Below are 25283 nucleotides of genomic sequence, written 5' to 3'. Positions count from 1 at the left end.
TCCCTAGAAAGAACATAACTAAACCTGCAGACCTTGCTTTTGTTTTTTTTATTTAATTTTTAATTTCAGGGAGCCACCATGTTTAACTTCTGATCCAAGGCAGTCAACGGGTTCTGTTTAGTGAACCTTCTCACAATGCGGCACAAATAACCACAGACAAGAGGAACCAATGGGAGACAGACTTACAAATCCTGCACAGTGTTCGCAGAAGGTTGGCTTGAGATAGGTCATCTCCTGAAAATTATGGATAAATCCTGGTCCCATTTTACAGTGTAGTTGGGACTTCGCTCTCAGGAAGTAAGCCATCATTTCATCTTTACTAATTAGGCCATCCCTGTGAAGAGAATCAAAGAAGGGAGGGATCTTTGAATACCATATTGCAAAGTGGTTGTCACACTTTAATCATTTACTCCCCCAAACCTTTTGTGGCTGAAAGCAGGTGAGGAAGGTTCACTTCTCTGTTACATCTGGAAGGAGGAGAGGACCTCTCATAAGCCAAAGGTTTGAAGTGCCAAAGGCTTTCTTAGTAAGCAGAAGATGTGTGTGTGTGTGTGTGTGTGTGTGTGTGTGTGTGTGTGTCCTGTGCACCATAGCACAGAAAGTCTCCTTTATTACTAAATAGGAACTTCCAGAAGGACATCTCCTTTCTACCCCTTGCCTTGCAACAGAGTTTGCAAGAATCAGACTGCAAGAGGAAGGCAGAAAACTGATCATTGGACCCACCATTCTCATATTTACTCAGTATGATGCCATCCAGGCCACTGCCATTGGTAACCCTCTCTTGGAGTCATCCTCTCTCAGCGGAAGTCTTGCTCCCATCCCCCGCCCCCCTCCAGCCTCCTCAGGTTCTGCTCCCTCTCTCCACCCACTCCTCCTCTGTTTACAGATATGCTCAGGACTTCCTTCCTAAAAATGCCTTTCCTCAGTCCTGATGCCATCGCCTATACTTGTCTTTTCTCTCTTTCTTCTCTAATTCCAAAAGTTTTCAAAAAGAGTATTCATTAGACATTTTTTCCATTCCTTCCGTTACTCTTTACTCCATATGATCAGGTTTCTAACCTTACCATTCTATTGAAACTGTCACAATGACATCCTCAAGTAGCTTTCTCTCATTCACTGAGCTGGTTCTCCTGCTGGCGGCATGTGAACAGGGATGCCTGTGTTTTCCTCCCTTTTCATGGCTCTTCTGCAGAACCCACTTCTTCCTTTTAGCTTCTACATGTGGGGAGAGGAGTCTCCAAAATCAATTCCTCGGGCCCCATCTTGGCTCTTACGCCTGGGAGTCCAGCTTATACCACTGGGCTGAAGACATCACACTCTACATCTCCAGCCCTGACTGTTCCCCTGAATCTTGGTGCTACATCTTCAGCAACCTGCTAGAATCTCTTCCTGGATGGTCCATTTTCCTCTCAAAATCAACATATTTGACTGTCTGACCAAAGAAATCATGTAAGCTATCAATACTTCAAACCTTCATTTTTTGGGGAACAAAAGTTGTATATCTGCTGGAAAGTCTCAGTTCCATCTAAGGTATCATCAGAGAAAAAGAAATAAAGACTGGGAAATGATTTTAAGTTTATGTCCTATGTATGTGCTACTCATAGAAACAAACAAAGGAAAGAAGTGGGCAGCTTGTGGGTAACTTAACTTTTATTTTATAAAGGAAATTTTTGTTTTTAATAATTTAATTCATTTAAAATATTATTTGTTCTAGATATACAATAAAGATGAATTAAGTTTTTAAGACATTTATGATAAAGTACCAAGGCTTTCCTTGGTATGTTGAATTACATACAGCTTTAATTTTTAAAAATTTCTTACACCAACAAAAATATCAGAGGAATTTAACATGATATAATGTGGCCATATCACCAATATAAAATCCAGCATTTCATTATGGATGGTTTTTAAACTATGAATTAATCTCAGACAATTAAAAATTAACCAAATTATTAATGCCAGGCTTTCTTGGCAGTTATTTTTTAATCATTTTTCCAATGAGCTGGGTTTGAACCTCTACACTCATTTAATTTTTCAAGAATTATTTGAAGATAAAGAAAATTTTTGTTGTTGTTTATCAAGACAACCTTTGAGCTGGAAAGGAAAAAAAAATGGATGGGTGTATTCTTGGCTATCTGTAGCCATAACCTTCTCTCATGAAAACCACAAGTAATCAAAAAGTTAAAAAAAAATAAAAAAATAAAAAATCTTACTTTCTTGGTGAGTTTGAAGATTGCCTGCAGGTTCACTGATGCTGAGAACTGTACCAGGCCAGCCCTAACACTAATTCTCATCTACTTTTTTTTGATGGAGGTTTCGGGGTTGATGAACTAGCTAAACAGTAGAAATAATGTGGGAAATGGAGAGCTGGGCTAACTTGCAAGTGGGCGCTTGTACTCAGCACTGAAAATGTGAACTGTCCTGCGATTCCATCCAACCAGTCATGTTCATGGTCACCAGGAGAAAATTCAGTGAAAAGTTAGACTCAGCAACGCACTAGGATGGAAGCTGTCAAGATGTAAACGAACCATTTCCTTGTTCTCTTTTGATAATAATTTTCTGCTTCAGGAAAGTTGCATTAAAATATAACAAAATTAAGACTTACTGATCTTTGTCCAGCACACAGAAGGAATCCAAGAAGGGAAAATTGGCAGCTATACTTTCAAAGTCCTCTTGGGAGATGTACCCATCATGGTCATGGTCATAGTTTCTAAACACAGACTACAAAGGAAAGACAAATATTTATTGAATGACCACTTACAAGTCAGGCTCTGAACTTCTTATTGGGAAAGCAATGATAACTAGCATATTATTCTTTCCATCAAGGAGCTTAGAATCTCATGGGAGATATAAAAAACAACAACCGGAGAGCCTTTATGGTATAACAAGATAAGTACAATGCTATTGATAAAAACAGTGCGATGGGGTGGAGAGGTGGCCTTAAAAAGGTTTCCCAGAGAAAACAGGTCTACACTGAGACCTCAGGGTTGCATAGGAGTTAAGCTTGGTGAATTCACAAATACCAATACCAAGACAATAGAAAATAAAGCTGTAAAATGTGAAACTTTTCAAAACTTAAAGTATGCTTTGAATGCAACTCCAATCAAAGTCCCAGTGGGAATCATTTTAAGTGAACAAACTAATTCTGAAGTTCAAACAGAAGTGAAGGCATTGAGAACAGCCTGAAATTGTTCAACATGAGAAGTAATGAGGCTGCTGCTATCTTAGTTCTGTGGTCCCCACAAAGATGTTCAGTGAAGCCACAGAAACCTCCCTGTTCCAGAGCAGGAGTTGCTACAGCCCAGGCTGAGACGGGGTCCGGAACAGAGGCTGGCAGTGATGAATCAGTACCAGAGCTGGAGGAACAAGATCCCATACAATAAGCCCAGCTGGCAGCAGCTGAAATCCATGAAGAACCAGCCAGCAAAGCAAAACAGAGGCGAAGTGAAAAGAAGGCATGGAAGGCTATGTCCAAAGGGGGTCTTTGACAGGTTACAGGGGCTCCTAGGGTCACTATCTGGAAATCTAAGAATATCCTCTTTGTCATCACATAACCAGATGTCTATAAGAGCCCAGCTTCAGAGACCTACACAGTTTTGGGGAAGCCAAGATCCAGGGTTTATCTCGGCAAACACAGATAGAAGCTGCTGAGAAATTCAGAGTTCCAGGTGAAGCTGTCTCAAACATTCAATGAAACAGACTCTAACTGTACAAGAGGAGAGCGAAGAGGAAGAGGTTGATGAAACAGGTGTGTAACTTGAGGGCATAGAATTGATCATGTCACAAGCAAATGTTTCCATTTTCTCTACTCTGGCGCCGCTACTCCTCTTTCTTTCTTTTTTCTTTTTAAAAGATTTTTATTGATTTCAGAGAGGAAGGGAGAGGAGAGAGAGATAGAAACATCAATGATGAGAGAGAATCATTGATTTGCTGCCTCCTGCATGCCTCCTATTGGGGATCGAGCCCGCAACCCAGGCATGTGCCCTTGACCAGAATCAAACCCAGGACCCTTCAGTCCACAGGCTGACATTCTATCCACTGAGCCAAACCGGCTAGGGCTGCTACTCCTCTTTCTGTATGGATAGCTCTGACAGAGCCTTCCCCTTCATTAAGTGATGTTTCTTACCTAGATGGCATTGTGCTGCCGTGTCCCAGATGCCTACAGCAAGAGCAGCTATCCAACTTACAGGATCTTTCCCTACTCTCAGGTAGCCAGTGTATGGGGCATGTTATTGTGTCCCATGTGGGTTCTGAATGAGTAGATGATCCCAAACAGCCTCTCAAGTTGCAGGGACGATGACAGAAGTGTCAAGTGCTGGAGAAAGAAAGGAACTGAAAGTAGCGCTGAGTATTTGGGCACGTGAGAACAGACTGACAAGGAGGAGAAAGGGGGCCTTTCTTGGAGACTCTGCCCCAAGAGGCTGATGTCAGGTTGAGCTAAGTGTCTGCTAAATTGATCCTACCTGCACCTGCCCGGGGTGGGGGTTGGGGGGGGGGTGCTGTTTTCATGGCCTCCAGTTGATTCCTGGGCAATCAAAGAATATTCTGAAAAGAGAAAGGGGCCTCCTAGTGCTCACTCCTAACACTCCTTCATCCACTTACCTCAACTAATTTCCTTATGTGCTTGTTGATGACCGTGGGGTCTGGCTTTGGCACCACTCCTGATGCCCACTCCAGGGGCACCACGGGCTTGGTAGGCGTCGTAGGGGAGGTAGGCTGCTGACAGAAAACACACACATTTTTCAACTTTATCTGAGGCCTTGAACAATTAGGACCAGGGACACTGAGAAAGATATATACATTTTGTATATTAGTAATCCCAGCAAAAACGTACATATATGCAACATTTAAATATTTTGAAAACAAATACCTTTTATCAATGGAATCTAACCTGAAATGAAATACATGTTGGAATAGTGCATTCTGCTTAGCAGGAACCTAGATTCTATTATTTTAAAGGGGAAAAAATAATTGCTCTCCCAGCCCATCCAAAAATCCTATCCAAGTTCCCCAAATATTACAAAAACATCCTTAACGCCCCCATATAACAATCTATACAGATTTCTATATAATACAAACTATATGAAACGCCAGTATCCTAATTCTTTAATACTTGGTGCTAGTGATAAATTAGTAGGTGTGTGCAGTAAGTGGTTGCCAGTGGTTGGCTACGTTTATGTCCTTATACTGGCATCTCTCTTAATACACTTAGATTGTCTAATTACTAGGTCCCTATAGCCCTCTTTTGTGAACTTTCTACACAGGTTTTTCCATATTCTTGCAAGACAGTTTCACTTAGTAATGTGGTGAAGATGTTGATGATAACGCGTAACATGTTTACACAACACAAGTGAAAAACACAATCCTATCGGGAGACCAGCTGTTCTGTTTACATCCTCTCCCTGGGACCCCACATAAGGTAAATATTTTGGCTGCTGCACACATGCAAACTTGTACCAACAGGTGTTGTTGTTTTTTTATTTGATACTAAATTGGGGATAAACATTTTTGCAAGAGGAATTTAGGAGTAACTGTACTGATTTAAGCCCCTAAGAATGTTGTGAGGTGGGGGTTGGTGGCATCCTGTGGGCTACCAACAGGACCAAAAATTACCCGCCCTCTGGATACGGCCACTCCCACAGGCAGTCACTCATCTGCCCACATTATGGCTCTTTCTAGCAAGCTTTTCATTTCATTGATCTGATGAAGGATGAGCCCACAGTTCCCAAACTGTACAGCAAGGTACCCTGCCCGCAGTACTGCAGAGAACTCAGAGGGGTACCCAAAGATATTTCAAACTTCCAAGGGAAATACAGTGATACCCAGTATTTGTCAGACACCACACAAACTACCAGCTTGAAGTAGTGCACCGGCCACCCATTAGACAGTGCCACCTTGCTTTCCAGTCTCGAAGCAAAACGTCAACGTGGAACAAGAAATAAGGGGGGCAGTTTCCAATCTGATTCCAACACTTAAGAAATTGTGCAGAGCCCAAGAGGCACACACATAACCACTGTGGTTATTTAAGAATGAAGTAAAGAACATTTTTATTTCAATATATATGTATTACTTTTTTTTTTCAATTGGGTACTATGCTGTTAGAACATAGATATTTATTAAGTTGTTTGGACTTACTCTCTAAGTGGGACTGTTAAGTATTTTGTTTGATCTAGAGGTCGTGTGAAAAACCAGAGAAACATAGTAAAACACAAAGATCTAGTGAGGCACGAAGGGTCCCACTAAGAACAACAGAAAAAGGTCCTCAGTGGGGCTGGCCGGTGAGTAGGTGAGGTTGGCCAGCACGGTGAGCACATCAAAGCTACAGGCTCTCAGGAACGTAGTCCTGCCTGCACCTCGCTCTCCTGTGATCAGCACATGTCACACACTAAGCACCCAAGAGGGCAGCATCCCATTAAGAGAGACAGAAAGGGACTGGGACATGTGGTTTATAGGCTCACAGGATTTTTAGCGCGTGGAAGGGGCGTTGAAAGTTTCTCCTTTTGCAAGAAGACCTTCCAATGTTTGAGGGACATGTCTCCCCAAATCGGCAACAACTTGAAATCCTGAAAATAAACTAAAGTGGATCTAAAGAGCACAAAGCAGGCAAGCGTGCTAAAATGGTTGACCCGCCCCTGTTCCCACAAAGGGTGGCGGGGAAATGACGGGCAGCATCCGCGGTAGAAAAAGCACAGACCAGCAGACAGACGGGCATGAGGCCAAATCCCAGATCTCCTTTTTACTAGAGACCTACGCTCACCAGACTTAGTTTCCTCATGGAGCTAATGAGATAACAAGCATATGATGCCCTGCCAGGCATCCAACAACCAACAGGTAGCAGTGCAGGTACCTGGTCATAGGAAAAGGAAGGTGTCGGAGGTGGAGATGCCGTGCGCACAGGTCAGTACAGCCGACCACACCATGGCCAGCTTCACCCCATGAGAGCGATGGAATGAGGAAGGGGCAAACCCTTTCCTCCTCCCTCCACATTAACTTTGCCTTTCTAGCTGTCTCTTAGTCGTGGTAACTTGGGAGAGTCTGGGTCCTCACTCCTCCCTTTGTCTCTGCTGTATCTGCCCACACGACTTGGTTCTGCAGTGTCCCTAGGAGGTGGGCCTCTGGGACTGGCGGGGTGAAGAGCTGATGGAACCATCACCCTCACTAGTTTAAGAACAGATGCTACCAGGTCAGCTGACTCGGACTCATGTGCATGCCCTCCCAGAGCCAGGGAGCGGCGCTCACAGTCATTCTGCCTCTTCCAGCCTCCCAGTGCAGAATCACTGCAGGTATTAGTGGATGGGCAGACTTAGGGCTGGAGTTGCTGCCACAGAGTTCAACTGGGGAGAAGAGGCGCATGAGACCTTTATTAAAAAACTGATCTCAGGATATGGGTATAAGAAGCAAACAGAGTCGTTTTTTCCTTTAACATGCAAACCTCATCCTCATTGTGAATTTCAAATTCACCCAGTTTTTTGTTTGTTTGTTTGTTTGTTTTTATCAGTGTAAAACACACTTAAGAGATAGTCCACTTGCTAAAACTGACGAGAAGTGCTCATTCAGTAATGTATTTTCCTCAATCTCATTATGTAATGTTTCTTTACTAAGCGTCAGCCATCAATTAAGACACGATCCAATGTAATATTAAAATTCTGAGCTGAGTCAATCATTATTAGACTCAGTAAAAGTCGTGGATGATGATCAGGGTATTTAAAATGTATTAAATCTAATTTTATGTTGAGTGGGATTTTTTATTAAAAGCCTGGAAGCATCTTAATGATCATTAACGTTAAGATGAGTTATGGTTCACGCTTTTTGGTCCTAAATGTAGGCGAGTTCTTAGAGGGGACACAACGCATAGAAGATCAATAGTAACACAGTAATTGCAAATGATGTTCTTCTTTATTAGCCTATGTAAAGAAATACTTCTCAAACTGTCAGGGCTAAGCTGTGTGATTGCTGAAAAGGGAATAATATCGATGTTTCAATTCTTCAATCTTTAGATCACAGAGCACCACTGCAACAGCCAATTACTGTAAATGACAAGCCGCGGTGCTGGGCACTGATTCTCAGAGAGAAGGCAATACCTACCGATTTAGAATTTCTAGGTTCCAGCACCAGTGACAATTTATAAATATCATCTTCTGTGTGATAGAGGTCCAGTGAAAGCTACAAGAAATTAGAATGGATAAATAAATATGTTGGCTCATATTTATTTATTTACCTGAATTGCCCATATACTTTTCAAACGGAATGGTTAAGCCAATGTCTAATAATCTGAGTGAATGCAGAACAGTATGAAGATGGCATGCAGAGGTGGAAAAGGAAATTAAAAAGAGGAAAAATAAACCTTGTATGGTCATCAGCATCAATATTGCTTTATCTAGACTTGGTCACCTAAAGGTTTTTCCTAAACATAATAAAATGGACTTTACTATGAAATTGCCCCGGCATTATTTCAGATCATGAACAGCCTGCTCACAAAGAATGTGCACTTCATTCACCTTCCCCCGAACAACAGTCACTCTCCTCCCCAGGGGCTCTGCCACTTCGCAGGCGAGGACCATTCCCACATCACAAACTAATGCCTTCGGGAACCAGCCACCACATAGAAGAGTGAAGTGGGATGTCTGAAAGGGATTTTTTTCCCCAAGAGGATATAAAACTATTTATTGATTATACATGATAATGGATAATACACAAGCTTCATTCCCATCTATAATTTTATCTGGTACCATAATTCAATTTATATTGCATAGGGTGTGCCAACAACCATTAATAACCAAATAAGCTCCATGATTCTACTTGGTGAGCCTGAAAGGAATATTTTGACAGCAATACTGGCATACCAACACCTTATTGGGAAAACAGGTCTTTGCCAGGGTAATTGACTTGGGTGTCTTTCTTGTTAGGTAGACAACAAGGAAAATTTGTGTTAATGAGTGGAATCTGACATTGGATCTCTGGGGCAGGGAAGCCATGGGGAATGGTGTGGTCTCTGACGAATGGGAGGCAGCCACTACTGAGCTAGGACAAACTGTTGTCAGCCTGACAATTGCCATGTCTTCTGGTTTGTCAAAAGGAGCCAGAAATCTGGAGTTTTATATGGAATATCCCAATTTTTAAACCCTGGCAACTAATAACAAACAAAAAAAGTTATGATTCCATGTGTGAGCCAAATAAAACATATCTGCCGTGGGCAGGTGCTTACCAGTTTGTAAAATCCACAATAGAAGACTCAGCTAGTCCCCAAGCCTCATGAAAGTGGCCATGCATCTAGCTTTTCCACCTCTGTAATGCCTGTCCCAGCGTGTTGCCTTGCACTGTGAATGCTCCATACAAAGAAGGAAAGCAAATTGATGTCTTCCTTCTGAACTCCTTGTTATTAAGAGTTATATAGTCCACAATATTGCAATAACATGCATGGTGCCAGTTGGGTACTAGAAATATCAAGGGGAATGCTTTGTAAAGATATGATTGTCTAACCACTATGCTGTCCACCTGAAACTAATACAAACTAATATCAAATGTAAACTGTAATTGAAAAAAAAAATAAACTAAGTTAACCATGAAATAAAAAAAAAAAAAAGAGTTGCCCTAGCTGGTTTGGCTCAGTGGATAGAGCGTCAGCCTGTGGACTGAAGCATCCTGGGTTTGATTCTGGTCAAAGGCACATGCCAGGGTTGCGGGCTTGATCCCCAATAGGGGGTGTGCAGAAGGCAGCCAATCAATGATTCTCTCTCATCATTGATGTTTCTCTCTCTCCCTCTCCCTTCCTCTCTGAAATCAATAAAACTATATTTAGAAAAAAAGAGTTAATGAGGACTTTGATGGGCATGCTCCTGTCCTCCTGTCTCTGCCTCTAAAGACTGGAGAGGAGATGACAGCAGGACCAGACATCCAATCAGAAATTCAAATAAGCCACACACCGCGTAGGGGAGATGCTCTCTTGAAAGACACAGAATATCCCTGGGTATTATCATATATCAAACGGACAGTATCTGCCCCTATGACGGAAGTGCTTTGTTCTTCTCCCAATGTTTGCTCCCCACTTATTTGTGATGGTGTGAACCTAGGCAAGTCACTAATCTTCTTGAATCTCAGTCTCCTGATCTATAAAATGGAATCATAAAGCATAGCCCTCCCCCCGCCCCCAGGGCTGTGGCGAAGGTTAAACGAGCTAATATGTGTCCAACAGGGCTTGTTTGGAGGGCCTCACAGATGGGGACGGCAGGGTTCGGTTTCCAGTCAGTGCAGCAGCCAAACGCCACTGTGCTCATCAGTGGCCATACGCTGCCCTCTGGGTACCCTGCCGACTCTCTGCGTTCCCAGCCATGATCCTGTTCATCTTTTTGGATCTCCTAGGGCGGTGGTCAGCAAACTGCGGCTCTGGAGCCACATGCGGCTCTTTGGCCCCTTGAGTGTGGCTCTTCCACAAAATACCATGGCCTGAGCGAGTCTATTTTGAAGAAGTGGCGTTAGAAGTTTAAGTTTAAAAAATTTGTCTCTCAAAAGAAATTTCAATCGTACTGTTGATATTTGGCTCTGTTGACTAATGAGTTTGCTGACCACTGTCCTAGGGGCTTCACAAAGGCCCTGCACAAAAAGACCTGTTCGACTCCCTATCCTATGTTTATAATACAGGCAGCTTGTCAATGGGATTTCAAGAATATGTGCTTGTGTCGAGCTCTTTTAAGTTGGGTTGTTTCTGAAAAACGCTGAGTCACCGTTTCAGGTGGCTGCATTTACGCCAAGCCAATCGGCAAAGGTGGCTGCGGATTCAGTCTGGACGGGAGGACCTGCATGGCTGGGACTGGAGAGCTCTAACATAAGACACACTTGATCATCAAACTATCTCCACTCACCATTTTTGCAACTCTTCTTCTTTTTTTCTTACGAGACTGTATAACTACAGGGGCTTTCCAGTCATTTGCATAGACTCTGGTAAAAGTATCTGACAGATCTAAAAATATTATGAAAAGCATCCGACTATTTTATGTGCCATGAAACGAGAAGCGTCAGCTTTTAAAGCTCCTCGCGTGTGAATTGGGACGACAATAAAAAATGTCTTCTCCAGACCTCCCCTGAGGAGAACAGTCCACACCCCAACAGTGGAGCAGTCCTCCTTCCTTCATGCGCCCAGGGCCATTTGGGGGCTAAAGTGACAGTGATAAAAAGTCCCCGCCCTCACAGATTCTGTTCTGTAATCTACTTTTTATAGGTCCATGAAGAAAGAGAGAGATTACTTAATTTTTACAGATGCAAAATAAAATAAATGCCAACACATTACAGAGTAAATGCCTAGTGGGGTGGGGGGTGGAGAGAGGGGAAGAGAGAGAGAGAGAGAGAGAGAGAGAGAGAGAGAGAGAGACAGAGAGAGAGAGAGAGAGAGAACGAACCCTGGGATTTAGAAGCTTGCCATTTGCAAGCCTTTTGTCCTTTATAAATCTGAGTTTCTTCATTTGTTACACTTGGGCGCTACATCACAGGGGGCTTGTGAGAATCTACTAAGAAAATGTATGTGCGAAGTGCTGTGAAAACTGTAATCGCTTATTAGAGGAAGTCCATGCATCGCCATGCAGCCTATTGCCCAGAGCAGGCAGTTAGTGATTATGGACTAACTTAAGACTTTTCACTTTCTATCTTCCAGGGCTCTCAGTCACACTGGCTTCCTCGCTGGGAGCCAAGTTCAGAAGCAGTCACTTCAGGTAGAAATGTAATCTAGAGTCTTGGGGCAAAATGAATTGCCCTTTCAAGGATTCACTTTCAGACACCTCACATGCACTAGGGTAGCTGCAGTCAGTCCTACGGTTCTAGTCCCACCAGGGAGGCGCTTCATGACATGCTCACTGGGCTCTGGGGGACACACGCGGGAGTCTCCTCGATCCTCATTCTGAGATTAATCCGTCTGTGGCAGAAAGAATGCATGTGTATCCCAGTGCATTGAGCTTTCTCCTTGGTTGTGAAGAGAGACAAAGGATCTTGGCTTTAAATAGAAACTGGCTTGATGATGTGTGTTCACATGAGGGACTGTGCCATCTATCCTAATGAGTCTCTGGGCTGGAATCACTCAATCACGTTGACACTTGGCTCCTTATTCTCAAGGCTCCACCATTCCTCACATCTAGAAGTTTGGAGCTGGGAGACCTCACAAATGAACACAAAATCCTTTTGGAAAAATCCAACGTCAAGGCTCGTTAGCAAGGAGGCAGGGCTCAAAGGTAGATTTTCCTTCTAGGATCTTGCCGCTACACTCTACTATGTAACACCGCCATTACTAAGTGTTATATGGTGCATGTTGGCATCCAAGTTTTCCTTCCATACGAGAGAGAGAGAGAGAGAGAGAGAGAGAGAGAGAGAGAGAGAGAGAAAGGGGGGGGGGGGCAGGGCGGGCCATCTTTTTCTTTTCTTTTTTTTTCTTCCTAGCAAAAGGAGTTATTTCTTCGCTTTTATTTCTACAGGTCAGATTTTTGATTTGCATCCCAAAAGTTTTAAGTCACCAATCCTTCTATATTTCTCTAAAGGTGTGTCGTGATGTTGTGATGTTGCTTGCTGCATTTATAACTCAAACGTAATGTCCCTACTCCATCATTGACTTTTGCCTGGATGAGAAACTGGCTTAAGTGTAGGCGTCTGCTCTGTGACATTCCCCTCCACCTCATGGAGACAACCCAGGCAGGGACAGGTGAAACACAGGCCGGTCTGCAGACATCACCTGTGTCTGTGGGTTTGTAGTCTGTTGGAAGGTGCCAGTCTGGGCACTTATTCATGGAAACAGATTTACAAGGCAAATGATGAATACTAGTAAACGCAGGTGCCTAGATTATTGTGAGGTTTTCCCCCTTCCTCCAATAGAGAATGTCTGTGTGTTTACTATTTGTCACACAAACTCAACCCCAAGAGATTTGTGTTTCTGTGTGTTGGCTACTTCTGCTTTATACTAAGGGTGCAGCTGGCATCATTTTGTACACTTAGGGTTTCTCCTCTTTGGTAAATAATTATGTGCTCTAGGAACAGTTGTGGAGAAGCTCTGGGTACCACACTCTATTCCAGTGTCGCAGTCGTAGGGGATTTAGACTCTCAGAACTTCAGACAGGGTATTGTTTTTATTTTCCATGGCCAATTAAAGGAAAAGAGTCAATTCAATATTGCAGCCAAGTTTCAGATGCTACAGTGTTAAAAAAAACCTTTACAGAGAAGTTGCTTAGCAAGGGCGAGAGAATTTAGTTCAGCTTTGTCCCCCTGACCAAGAGGCAGCCAATGGGAAAAGTTCTCTTCTATACACCTGTTGTGTCTAAAGGTGCTAGGATCCAGACACCAGCTAAAGGTGTGTGTCACAAATGCCCTAAAAATATGAATGGTAGGTGAACTTCTGTCTGACCTCCATCATTACTAAGTACAGCACTTTATTCACCTATTGAGCTCCAAAATATGCCAGGTTTTGTGAAAGGTGCTGGGGACATGTGATGTATAAGTCAGGTAAACAGGGGGGAAAAGTCTAACGCTGAGGGATACCTCCTATAGGTAAGAAGGCATAGAGTGCAAGGGCAACACATGCGACGGATGCATTAGTGCTTTGGAGGGGAACAGAGAATGCACCAGAAAAATAGACACTTTGGATTGGGGCTAATCACAGGAGTGGGTAGGGAAGGGGTTTTCCAAGGAAGTGCAAGGCCAGGAAGCAGAGGCAGCAGCTCATGGTGGAAAGTATAAGAAGTCCACTATCCCTCAAAGGCAGCTGTGATGCGGGGCTGCATGATAACAAACAAGGCTAGCCCGAGAGTCAGAACATGAGTCCTGAAGGGCTTCCGGTGTCAGGCTGGGAACTGCATCTAGGGTTTGGGGGAGACTGGTGGTGAGGGCAGATCACAAAGGAGGTCCTTGCATTGCTCCAGGCCTCGCCAACAGCCGTGAGGATAAAGAAAAGCAGTGAGTGCAGGGCATAGAGAAGGAGGTGATTTATTACAGGAGTGTGATGAAGGAGAGGGAGGGGCTGAAGACCGCCCTGGAGGGCCTCTCTAAGAATGCTAGAAACTAGAGCTGCAGGTGCAGAAACTGGGCCTTAAGTCATGTGGTTATGGCTATGGGATCTCCTCCCCTCATCTTTTGAGAGTTCTCCCTGTCTACTGACCGGGAGTTCAACTCTACCCTCTGCACCCCCAGTGAATTGCAGGCACAGTTTTTTCTGCATCCCCTGGGACGTAAGGGGCAGAAGAGTTATTAGCACACACCCCAGTCCCTTGGACTCACCGTGAGCAGGTTGATCAAATCCATGTTGGGCTCTAAGTGGTGGGAGGCATTCTGCAGGGAGACCAGTTCACTCAGGGTGACGGAGAGCTGGTGCATTTTCACAATGTTCACTTTGTTCTCCTCCGTCCAGTCTGGGAAAATGACATGGACTGCTATCAAGTCTTTCAAGTGCACACCAAGGATGGGGATTTTGAAGCCCTCGCAGTCGGCAAAGGCCTTGCGGTAATTGCAGTAATTGCCGTTGGAGGAGACCAGCTCTGTCATTTCATTCCAGTTCTGGGAACAGATGGAAAAGAAGAATTTTCAGACAGCCTTCCCATCTGCCCATCCCCAGGCCCGCAGTGTGTGGCTAGGAAATTCCTCGGCTACTGAGAGAAGTATCCATTGCACCAATGTTGATACAAGGAAATGTTAAACAGGAACAAGAAAAATGTCCTAGGAGTTGGACAGCCTGTTCCATTCTGCTACAACATGCAAATAGCCCACACCTCTGCCTACCTATTAGGGAAGCTGGGATGTTAAATATCATGTCTATATACGTATTTTATAATTAATGAAAATATTACGGTCTACAAATACATGCACGTATTATGTTATATTTAAGTATGTAGTATATTAAAATTTCCTAGTTATTCCAAGAAAGTTGCATTTGAGATATATTACTTGAAGATTAATCTGGGACAGTATGGGGTAGGAAATGTCACACTGAGGTGTGAGACAGCTGTGGTTTTGAACTCTGCCACTCACAGGGTGACCCTGACCAAGTCACTTCACTTTTTAGGGCCTCAGTTCCCTTTTCTATAAGAAAGAGGAGTTCAAATAAGTAATTTTTAAGACACACTGGTGGTACCTAGCCTTTTTGAGCCTCTGTTGGATTCATATTCTTCACCAGGGGAATGTCTGCAATCATGCCAACATTAAAAACTTTTAATAAAAAAATATGTTTTGCTCTTTATTTGAAATTCAGTACAAAGCTAAAGGAAAATGAAACACATAATGAGCCCTATCATACTTGGAGTGAGTGCAGTGCTTGAGGTCAGACACCAGTGCTCTGTGGTCTACATCATCCTGTTTATATGGACAAGTTATTGTTGGTTGCCTAAGAGCAACCAGACTTTCCTAACAGACCCTAATTTTCATCAGTCTACTCTTTCCCAAAGCAGCCCATGTGACTCAGAGGGAGCTGTTTCCATCCCTAGGTCCAAGGATGGGTTCTGATTTACCATTATCATAACTCCACCCCTCTGGTTTGTGATTGGTTCAGAAACACAGAGTGAAGCCAATCCGTACACTGTATTCCTCTGGCAACTGTTATTGGTCCAGAAGTAGACATATGACTTGAGATGGTCCAATCTGTCTAAAAAGAAGGTCTTTAATTCCATAGGGGCAGAGCTAACTAAAGAAATGTTCTCTGTATCCACCTTTCACGAACAAGAGAGTTTAATTTTCTGCATTGATGAGACAACAAAAAAAAAACCAAAATAAAAACTGATACTCAGAGGAAGGCAGTACAGCAGCCAGAGCTCTGATCAGACCATGCCTGAAGTCCAGTCAGCTTTGCCTCTGGACTTCCAGGTATGTGAGAAGACGATCTATTTCCTTATTGTTTAAGCCATTTCAAGAGTTTTAAAAAACTTACAACTGAAAGTGTCCTTACTGATACAGCAAAGTACACTCTTAACAGGAAATCTCTTCATAAGAAGGAAATGTTTCTTTTTGTTCAGTAAGGAAAAATATTATTATAGGTACCTGGAAATAAATATGGCAGAAAGCTTGATTTGGGAAGTAATCATTTTTAAAAAACACACTTTTACTCCTGAAAAATCAGCAATAAATCTGAGGAGTTTCTAGACAAGGCCTATGTCTCTCGCTTCCATTGCATCTTCTGCTGAGTTGAACACAGTGCCATGAGTAGAGCAGGTGTTCAATGACTTCCTTTGAGGAGGGGAGGATAGGAATGGTTTCTGTCTTATTCGCCTTGTAGTCCCTGATTGTATCACAGTGCCTATCACATGGGAAGCACCAAATACACACTTGTTGAATATTTACAACTACAATATGTAATGGTATTCAAGGTACTCTTACCCGGACACTTGCCAACACCTCCAACCTGTTTTCCAGGTGGCATGTCTATTCCCTTCCTATTTCATCCCCCATGTGTAACCCACCATTGTCTAAGAAGAAAACACTCCCCTCCCAGTGACATTTGTTAAGAGTATCCTACCCCTAAACAGTTTACGAATGACTTCTTTACTTGGGATTAGCATCCAAGCCACTGTACCTTGGTAACTTCTGAAGAAAGATGAGAATGGGTCTCTTTGAGGCGTGAAATGGAACTATGACTAAGGCCTCCCACCACTGCCATCAGGGTGTTAAAGTTTTTGAGCTGAAGGAGCTTCTGCAATATAAAATGTCAACATCAATACTTTCTAACAATTTTTGAATTCTTCTGTGCTTTCTGAATTACAGGTGAATGCATACACAATTTGATAACAAGGACATAGGACAAATAATTTAAAATGAAGTGCAAATAAAATCCATTAGGAAAATATATCAATCATTGCACAGAAATATAGTGCTTTCAGGTATTGGCAACTAAAAGCAATCTTCTTGCATGAGAGAAGTATGATTTGTTCATTAAACATGTATGAGTTGCCCTGACTGGTTTGGCTCAGTGGATAGAGCGTCGGCCTGCGGACTCAAGGGTCCCAGGTTCGATTCCGGTCAAGGGCATGTGCCTTGGTCGCGGGCACATCCCAGTAGGGGGTGTGCAGGAGGCAGCTGATCAATATTTCTCTCTCATCGATGTTTCTAACTCTCTATCCCTCTCTCTTCCTCTCTGTAAAAAAATCAATAAAATATATTTTAAAAAAACATGTATGAGTAGTTTAATTGCCCTTTATATTATGAACCCCAAGTTTTCCCAACAACTTTTCTCAATAGAGTGCATGGACATCTAGAATGCTGTAAGAACTCCAGTCTCATAACCAGATGTACATACCTTGGCAACATTGATAAACTTTGTGATGACTTCTGCTCTTTGCTGGGGGGTTGGTTTGCTCAGAACCATCAACTGGACCCACTTAGAGATTCCATTAAATAAAGCAATAGATCTCTCCAAGGTCGGGTTATTCTCCAGGCAGCCATGGATGACATAGCTTTGGTAATCAGTAAACTAGTAAAAGAGACTCTGAATTATAATGAAGTCTTTGCAAAATGGGAAATTAGAATGTTGCATGAAAGAGGTGAGATATTGTTTTATTATAGCACTACGATTTCTTCCATTTCACATTTTAGTGGCATCTTGTAAGTTTAAACACACGTGTAGTTTTAACACGTTATTTGGCTGTATTTCACTCCCCAACACAGACATACACGCATTACTAGTACACATGAAGGTGTTGGTGGGGTGAGGAAGGGGTAAGACTCCAAGTCACATTCCAGTGAAACCTATAATTGGTGGGTCATAATATTCACCTGGAGCATTTGCTAAAATAGGGGTTTCTGGGAACGCTCCAGACCTAAAGGGTCATTATCTTCGGAGAAAGAACCTCAGAATCTCCATTTTTCACCCACAACTGGTGATTCCAATGGTCAGGTAAGTTTGAGATAAAAAGGCATACATTAAAAAGGAGGAAATGCATATAAATATAATGATTTCAAACGTTATCAATGTTTTATTTTTCCAGGAAAAAAATAGTAATTGAAGTAAGACAGCTCTTTAGTAAAACAGACACATTTTCAGAAAATCAGCATGGATGTTGTCAAATACATATGAGCCTTCTGTCATATAAACAGTGTAGGGGTTTCCTCTTATAGCCTGCCTGCCGGGAGTCAGTAAAAGGGCCTCTCCAAGTAGGATTGCTTAGTGAAAAGAATCGGTCTTTCAGAAATCCATATTTCTAACCTCATGTTCTTCTTTGCAAGGAATAATGTAATTCATTCCCTGGCATCTTGGCAAAGAAGGAGGAGTGACCGCCGCCCCAGAGCTTGGTGAGAGAGACAAAGGCTGCTTGTAACCAACCAACCGTTGTGGAAATATTATCATAACAAGTGGGCAGTGAGTAGGTAGCTAGTAAGAGACCACAGTCCGAAGCGAGAAAAGGGTAGAGAAGGAAAGCTATCAAGACAGAGTAGGAAAGAAATGTTTAATTCAGGATCTCCATCCCTGGAAAACAAATACTCCGATGCTGAGATTCTCCTCAAAGCCTACAATTCCTATTTTCAACCTACACCCATAATTAGGCATTTATACAAATCCCAACCTAAATAAATATTTCTCCCCCCAAACAGAGGGCCTAGCGAAATACGTTCACTGGGGAGAAGCCAACAGACCTAAATAAACCTTGAATGGTTATATCGGCACTGGGTATTCAGAAAGTCGTACTTTCATCCCATGAAAGGGGACATTGAAAATACAGCAGCAGAAATATAGCTCCCGCGCCATAAAATAAAGACAGGATAATATTTACTTTTGGTGGAAAGGGATTGTTCCTGTGAATTGAGGGCACTTTTCCAATAGAACACAGTGACAGAGGCTGCCAACACGTCAGAGTATGAAAACGCGGCTCTTAGGAAAGTTGGCATGGAGGTTGTTATCCTTGGAAGAATAAATGTCAAATTTCTTACTGAGATCCTTCGAAAAGATTTATGCTCCAGAAAAGTGAGGTGCTCAGCCAACTCAATGGGCTCCAGATGGTCAAACAGCAGACAGGCTTTTCCCTTCTTGGATACTTTTTTCCTCTGTGTGACTCTTCTCATCCAATCATAGGACGGTCTAGAAAAGAGGAGTGAGTCTGGTCAGTGTGCCGCAAGCCTGTTTCCTTCAATGGAGGTTATTAACCTATTGACTCTAACTCTTGGTCTGCCTCCAGGGGCTTGTGCAAAATACACGCCCGGTCCTGGGTATTGGAAGAGAAAACCACTGACCCATCGCCAGTAGAACATAAACTTTGAGTTGTTTTCCCAGACAGGGTGGATTTGCACTGATCCATCCAGAATCTCTCACTTGGTCTTTCTGGTGGCCAGTAGGGTTTGGATCATAAGGGAGAGGTCAGGACTAGGTCTATAAATTTGGGAGTTAATCAATATATAGGTAGTGACTTAAGGCACATGGGGATCACTAGAAACTGGTTCTCACACTTTGGCAAGATAGGGATCATCAGAAAAGTTTGTTATAAAGAGAGAGGTCTGACTTCATTGCCAGAGATTCTGATTTACTGGGAATGAACCTGAATAATTGTCTGGATTTTTAACAATATCCCGAATGATTCTCGGATCACTCTTGAAGAAGTATTATAGGAAAATAGAGAACACATATTTGCAAGATGGAAACCCATACTTAGGGTCATAAAATAGTTTTATCTGTGCAAAGTGAACTGGTTGATATAAAACACCATCCTAATTAGCACCACATTCCTAATAACAGGTAACTAGTTCATGGCACAACTATGGTCAACATTTGTACAGCCTCAGGCTGACCTCAGAAGCACCATGGTACAGGGCTTCTCAAACTTGAATGAGCATATGAATCACTTGGGGATCTTATTCAAGTAGAGTTTCCAAATCAGCAGGTTTAGGGTGAGGCCTGAGAGTCGGCATTTCTATTGAGCTCCCACATGATGCCAATGCTACCTATCCAGAGACCACACTATGAGTGGCAAGGGCGTAGGGGACATTCACTACATTTAGAAAATACTGAGTATTTATATGTGCCAAATGGTTTTACCTACTACCTTATGTACTGACTGGTTGCTCATAATAATTCTATGAGAAAGGTACGACTCCCATTTTACAAATAAAGAAATGGAAGCTGGGAGAGATGAATTAGGTGCAATGGTGCTCACTTCCGCAAGACTTTCTCAAAGAAGCACACCTTGATTCTGAAATGGCATGGATTGAGGTCTAGTGAGGTCGTCACCAGTCCCTCCCCCGAAGAGAGGACTCATCATGTTTGAAAGAAGCTTGGGGCCACTCTTACATGCTGGATATGTCGATGAGGCTGACATGTTTTTCATATCCTAGTTGACTAGCTACTTCTCGGAATTCTTCGGTCATGCGGATCAAACCAAGGTCCAAATTAAACTCTGCAGGAAATTTCAGAATCCAGTACCTGAAAGGCATCAAATATGTTTGACAACTAGAGGATTTCAAGCTGGACCTTTGTGTAAACTATAGTATCATTTTACAGATTACATTCAATAGAGAATTTAGGACCACACCCCAATTAGCAATCTCCTATCCCCCACCCATCACATTGAGTCTCACCCTTTCCCTTCAATCAAGGACCCAAATCCAGTCCCACACTGAGCCCCTCTTTCTGACTCTCTCCAGAAGGAAACCCTTCTAGGCTCATGGCAAGTAGGTGGGAATGTGCATGGTGAGGGAGAAGAAAAAAAGAATTCACTCTCAGGGCTGTTTTCATCCCCTAATCACATTTACCACTGCTTGAGCTCTAGTTCCAAAGAAAGATAAATTCGACCCCCAAGAACAGAGGAGGGCCAATTTTAGCAAAATCAACAAAGGGGAATCTGAGTCAGTTTCATTGTCAAACCAGGTCTGCCTCTTGGGGGAAAGGAGTGTCAACCAGAAGCAGACACTACAAGACAATTAAATTTGTAAGTATATTTACCTCATGAAGTAGCAGATCTTTAATCGAAATTCATCACAGCTTTCTCCACTGGCATTTCGATACGTACACCCGTTAAAGAAAAGCTCCTTGCAATTTGTTTCCTTTGCAGACACCTGCAGCTTTGATCAATGTAGATGAATTCCTGATAAGAGGGCCACACTGGGGACCTTTGGCTTATGTGGGTGTTCAAATGGGGAGAGGAGTGTGTTCTGATGATGTCAGCACTGAATAGTTTATTGCTCTGGGATGTCCTTTTTTGGTCGGGAAGAGAAGTCACTTACAAAATTTTACCTTCCTGAGCCCTTACCAAGTGAAGACTGTCAACCATAATTACACCTATGCTACCAACTAGATAGCGTTTAAAATTGGTAGTACATAGAAGCACCATTTTGGCAAAAAAAAAAAAAAAAAAAAAAAGTCTTGTAATTAGGATTAATGCCTTATATATGTACTTTTATTTCTTTAATATTTAAAAATGTCACTGGCAGTTATACTAATACACTGTCTTTAACAAATATATACTGAACTCCTGCTATAGGCCAGGCACTGTGGGTATGTAGTAGCTAGTGATCTAAAGGGAGGACAATCTAAAGAAATGTCAGCTCACAGGCAGTTTCAACTGTTATGCAATCGGTACTTTCAGACATTAGGCTGTACTGTATCTAAATATCCATTTTAATGTGTGTTTCATATTATCAGCGGGCATAATAATGATGAGAATGCTGTTTGGGGCACAGTCTTTGGACAGTGTTTGGATCCTGAGGAGAGATGGGACCAGACTGAGATAATTCCATCCATCCTTCCCTGTGGGCTACCCTCAGTAGTGGGACTCCTGGAAACCTTGAGACACCGGGAACCAGGATCCTGTTCACTTCCAGGGACCTCTGTTCAGGGTGAATGTCCCCTTGTCCTCTCTATCATCCCCTTTGGCCTGGAGGCCGTGGGAGGATGGAGGGAAGAAGTGGAAAGTGGAGGAAGCTGGAAGTAAGCAGGTAGAAGCCCCTCTTGGGCCGGATTATCCTCCATGGGCCCGCCCTGTCTCGGGCTCCCCTGCCCTGTAGGGTCTCTCTCTTACCTGCAGAGCCCCTGGGCTTGAAGCAGGCAGAGACTATAGGAACCAATATTAGCAATTATATGATAACATTAGATATTAGGGGATGAAACGTCCTTATAAATGTGAGACCATTTTCAGTCATTTGGCTTTCAACCATCTTTTAAGACTGCATTATGTACAACTGATGAACTGCTATAAACCCTTCTAGAATGGTATTTTCCTCTTAAGTCAGAAGGAAACCTGAAATTAACATCAGTCAACAAATTACAATAAACCTGCTAGAATGTTCTTTGTATCTTGACAGTAAGGAAAGATGTAAAATCTTAGGTGGTGTTTGTGCCTGAGCCACATCATATTACTTTGGCTGGCATTTCTAAATGTCTAAATCATATTCTCTAGGTCCAACATTTTGCCATTCTAAAAGGGATGAATTAGATCCTGAATTAGTGCCAAATATTCTTTCATTGTACTTACAGCAGAAATGTTGAAGCAGGTTAGAGACATTCAGCCTAGAGCTCCTGTTTCATTTTATATCTAGCGCTTATGTTCAAGTAGAGCCAAAATATCCAGATGGATAGGCAACTATTTGCTCCACCATCCAGATGTTTTGTCTAGATGTCTAAATATATTCACAAAACAGCTGGGTAACTGGCTGTAGATTATTTATTCATCTTAATTTACTGGCTTTGGTTAGACACTCTATCTATATAAGTACATAACTTGATTTATGATTATACAGTAGTTGAAAAGATATATGCAGAGAAGTTTTTCTGCCAATTCAGTGGAAGATAAATACCATCGGTGCATCAGTAGAACTATTCTTGGCAAATAACTATTATCCAGCTCTCCATTGTCATCTGTTAAAAAATAAAATGAGATGAGGGGTGAGGAGGTAACAGTACTTCTCTTCTCTTTTCCTAATATCAGTAGGGAAACATTAGTGTCAAAAATTTCTCATAGACTCAATTATCATTTTCCTCCTACTTCTGCTGGTATTTTCTTGCAAGTTAAGTGGGTAGGTTTCATCCTTACTCTGGTTTAGGGCTGCCAGAATTTAGCAAATGAAAATCCAGGTCCCTTAGTTAAATCTGAAATAAGGTAAAGCACAAATAATTTCCTAATATAAGTGTATCCCATGCATTATTTAGGACATACTTATACTAAAACTGTGGTTTATCTGAAATTCAAATTTAACTGATCATCCTGTATTTTATCTGGCAATCCTACTCTGGTTTAGCTTTTTCGTATAAAATCAATTCAACAAATAACTCGAGTGTGACTCTATTGTGGTAAAGAGTAATCCAAAATGCTGAGGTAGATACATAAGCATAAGCATATAGCTGTAAAGTCTATAACCTAGTAGGAGATATAAGACTCAGATGCAAATAGAGAATGCAGCAGATTGTGCTACCCTCACTTGTCTAAGCCAAAGACCAAGAAGTGATCACAGCAGCATATGCCATGCGTCATATGAAAGTTACAAAGGACTGTGGGAGGGAACAATCCTGACAGGGGAGATTAGGAATGGTATTATGAACATTGGAGATGGTATCTGTGATGAACCCTAAAGCAGAATTTCAGTGAAAGGGGTATGATAAAGGCATTTAGGTAGAAAGATGCAGAGAATGTTCCAGAATCCTTATCTAGACAGTATGGCTAGTGTATTAGCTGTGGGCAGTAAAGGGAAGGAAATGCAGAGAGCAGTGATACTGGGGAAGCAGACTGGGTCAAATCAAAAGGCCTTAAGCACCAAGATATGAAGACTGAATTCTGCTCTACAGCAACACTTGCCTCTGACTAGGAGGAAGTGATAGTATCAAGATATACGAAGGGGAGAAAAGACTCATACCAAACATCTCAATGCAGGTGCTCAGCAGTTCGTCTAATGTTGCTGCTTTCCCAAGTCCACTGGACCCCATGGTTATTTAGCCGTTGTCAAAAAACTAGAGACATTTTCAGCATCACACAGACCATCTCCATAATCATGCAAGTTGGTGATGTTTGTGCCTCGTGATGGTCTCTGTCCTTAGTTATACTTCAAGGCTCTAAAGAAAAAGAAAGTTATCAGACCAGAGTTCAGACCCCATTAAAGCATCACTTTCCTACCCAAAAAGCTAATTGCTTTCATCAACTGTATCTTTCTACAGGAGAAATATCAACCTCAATGATGGCAAAATGTTTGCTAAGCTATCCCTTATCGTGTATGATGCTCTGAGACTACAGAGATGTTCTCTATTAAATACCATCCCATTTTGCAGCTGAAATTTCTGGGGAAACATTTTCTTCATGTTCTCAAGTGACAAAACATCCCAGTATTTTATAAACATTACTTAGTTTAATATTATGAGTCTATAGAGGAAGATAAATTTTAAATTACAAATATATTTATGAGCATTATCCTCAGTGATCATATAAAGGTTAAAGAATCTTATTTGCCTAAGTTCTCCAATAGTAACACTATTATATTTTTCTTTTCTTAAAATTAAAAAATTTCAATTATAGTTGACATACAATATAATACTAGTTTCAGGTGTACAACATAGTGATTAGACATGTATATACCTTGTGAAGTGATCATCCAGGTAAGTCTGGTACCCATCTGACACCACACATAGTTACTACAATTGTATTGACTATATTCCCTTTGCTGTATTGACTATACATCCCTGTGATTGTTTTTAATGGCAACTTGTACATCTTAATCCCTTCCCCTTTTTCACCCATTCCCCCAATCTCCTTCACACCTGGCAACCATCAAAAATGTTCTCTGTATCTATGAGTTTGGTTCTGTTTTGTTTGTTCATTTTATTTATTTTTTAGACTCTACCTATAAGTGAAATCATATGGGATTTGTCTTTTTCTGTCTAATTTATTTCACTTAGCATAATAGTCTCTGGGTCCATCCATGCTGTCACAAAAGGCAAAATTTCATTAGGGCGGAGCAATATTCCATCAACACTACTATTAACAGTAGTAAAAATACAAACAATTTATTAAACACCCACATTATATACCAGGCATTATACCAAATTCTTTACATTTATTATACAACTTGAACTTCATAGTATTATTGTGCAGCAGTAATTATTCTCAGTTTGTGGATGAGGCCATGGGATTCACAGAGATTCAGCTACTTGTCCAAAACCATACAATTATTATTAAGGTCTAGAATCAGGACTCTATTATAAAATCAAGCTTTTGGGTTCCTTTTTCCCTTTTTACTATTCACCCCAGTATAGTTATCATAAACTCTCATAATTTTGACCCTAATATGATGTGAAAATATCACTCTTCCACGCCATCTCAGAAAAAGGCTATAAACTGATTCTCTGTTGCAGAGATAAGAAGAAAAAT

The 25283-nt window shown here is 41.9% G+C and overlaps 1 protein-coding gene and 1 pseudogene across 1 annotated transcript in view; one reads left to right on the top strand and one right to left on the bottom strand.

Moving 5' to 3' along the window:
* RASGRP3 (RAS guanyl releasing protein 3) overlaps nucleotides 1–25283 on the bottom strand; it is a 74875-nt gene that overhangs the window by 13315 nt on the left and 36277 nt on the right. Inside the window, exons 4-15 of the mRNA XM_054728184.1 lie at nucleotides 23779–23974; nucleotides 22684–22786; nucleotides 20876–20938; nucleotides 20225–20356; nucleotides 18874–19021; nucleotides 17246–17419; nucleotides 16526–16642; nucleotides 14245–14520; nucleotides 8086–8163; nucleotides 4603–4716; nucleotides 2606–2721; nucleotides 187–334 (exon numbers count right to left, since the gene is read on the bottom strand). Coding sequence (XP_054584159.1) covers nucleotides 187–334; nucleotides 2606–2721; nucleotides 4603–4716; nucleotides 8086–8163; nucleotides 14245–14520; nucleotides 16526–16642; nucleotides 17246–17419; nucleotides 18874–19021; nucleotides 20225–20356; nucleotides 20876–20938; nucleotides 22684–22786; nucleotides 23779–23848 — 1539 coding nt within the window. The 5' untranslated portion in view covers nucleotides 23849–23974. The remainder of the gene's footprint in view (nucleotides 1–186; nucleotides 335–2605; nucleotides 2722–4602; nucleotides 4717–8085; nucleotides 8164–14244; nucleotides 14521–16525; nucleotides 16643–17245; nucleotides 17420–18873; nucleotides 19022–20224; nucleotides 20357–20875; nucleotides 20939–22683; nucleotides 22787–23778; nucleotides 23975–25283) is intronic.
* On the top strand, nucleotides 3071–4262 carry LOC103305623 (nascent polypeptide-associated complex subunit alpha-like; annotated as a pseudogene).

The sequence above is a fragment of the Eptesicus fuscus genome, chromosome 16 (assembly GCF_027574615.1).
Source record: "Eptesicus fuscus isolate TK198812 chromosome 16, DD_ASM_mEF_20220401, whole genome shotgun sequence".
Taxonomy (NCBI): domain Eukaryota; kingdom Metazoa; phylum Chordata; class Mammalia; order Chiroptera; family Vespertilionidae; genus Eptesicus; species Eptesicus fuscus.
Note: the sequence above shows the minus strand (reverse complement) of the source record. Positions and strands in the feature narration are given on the sequence as shown.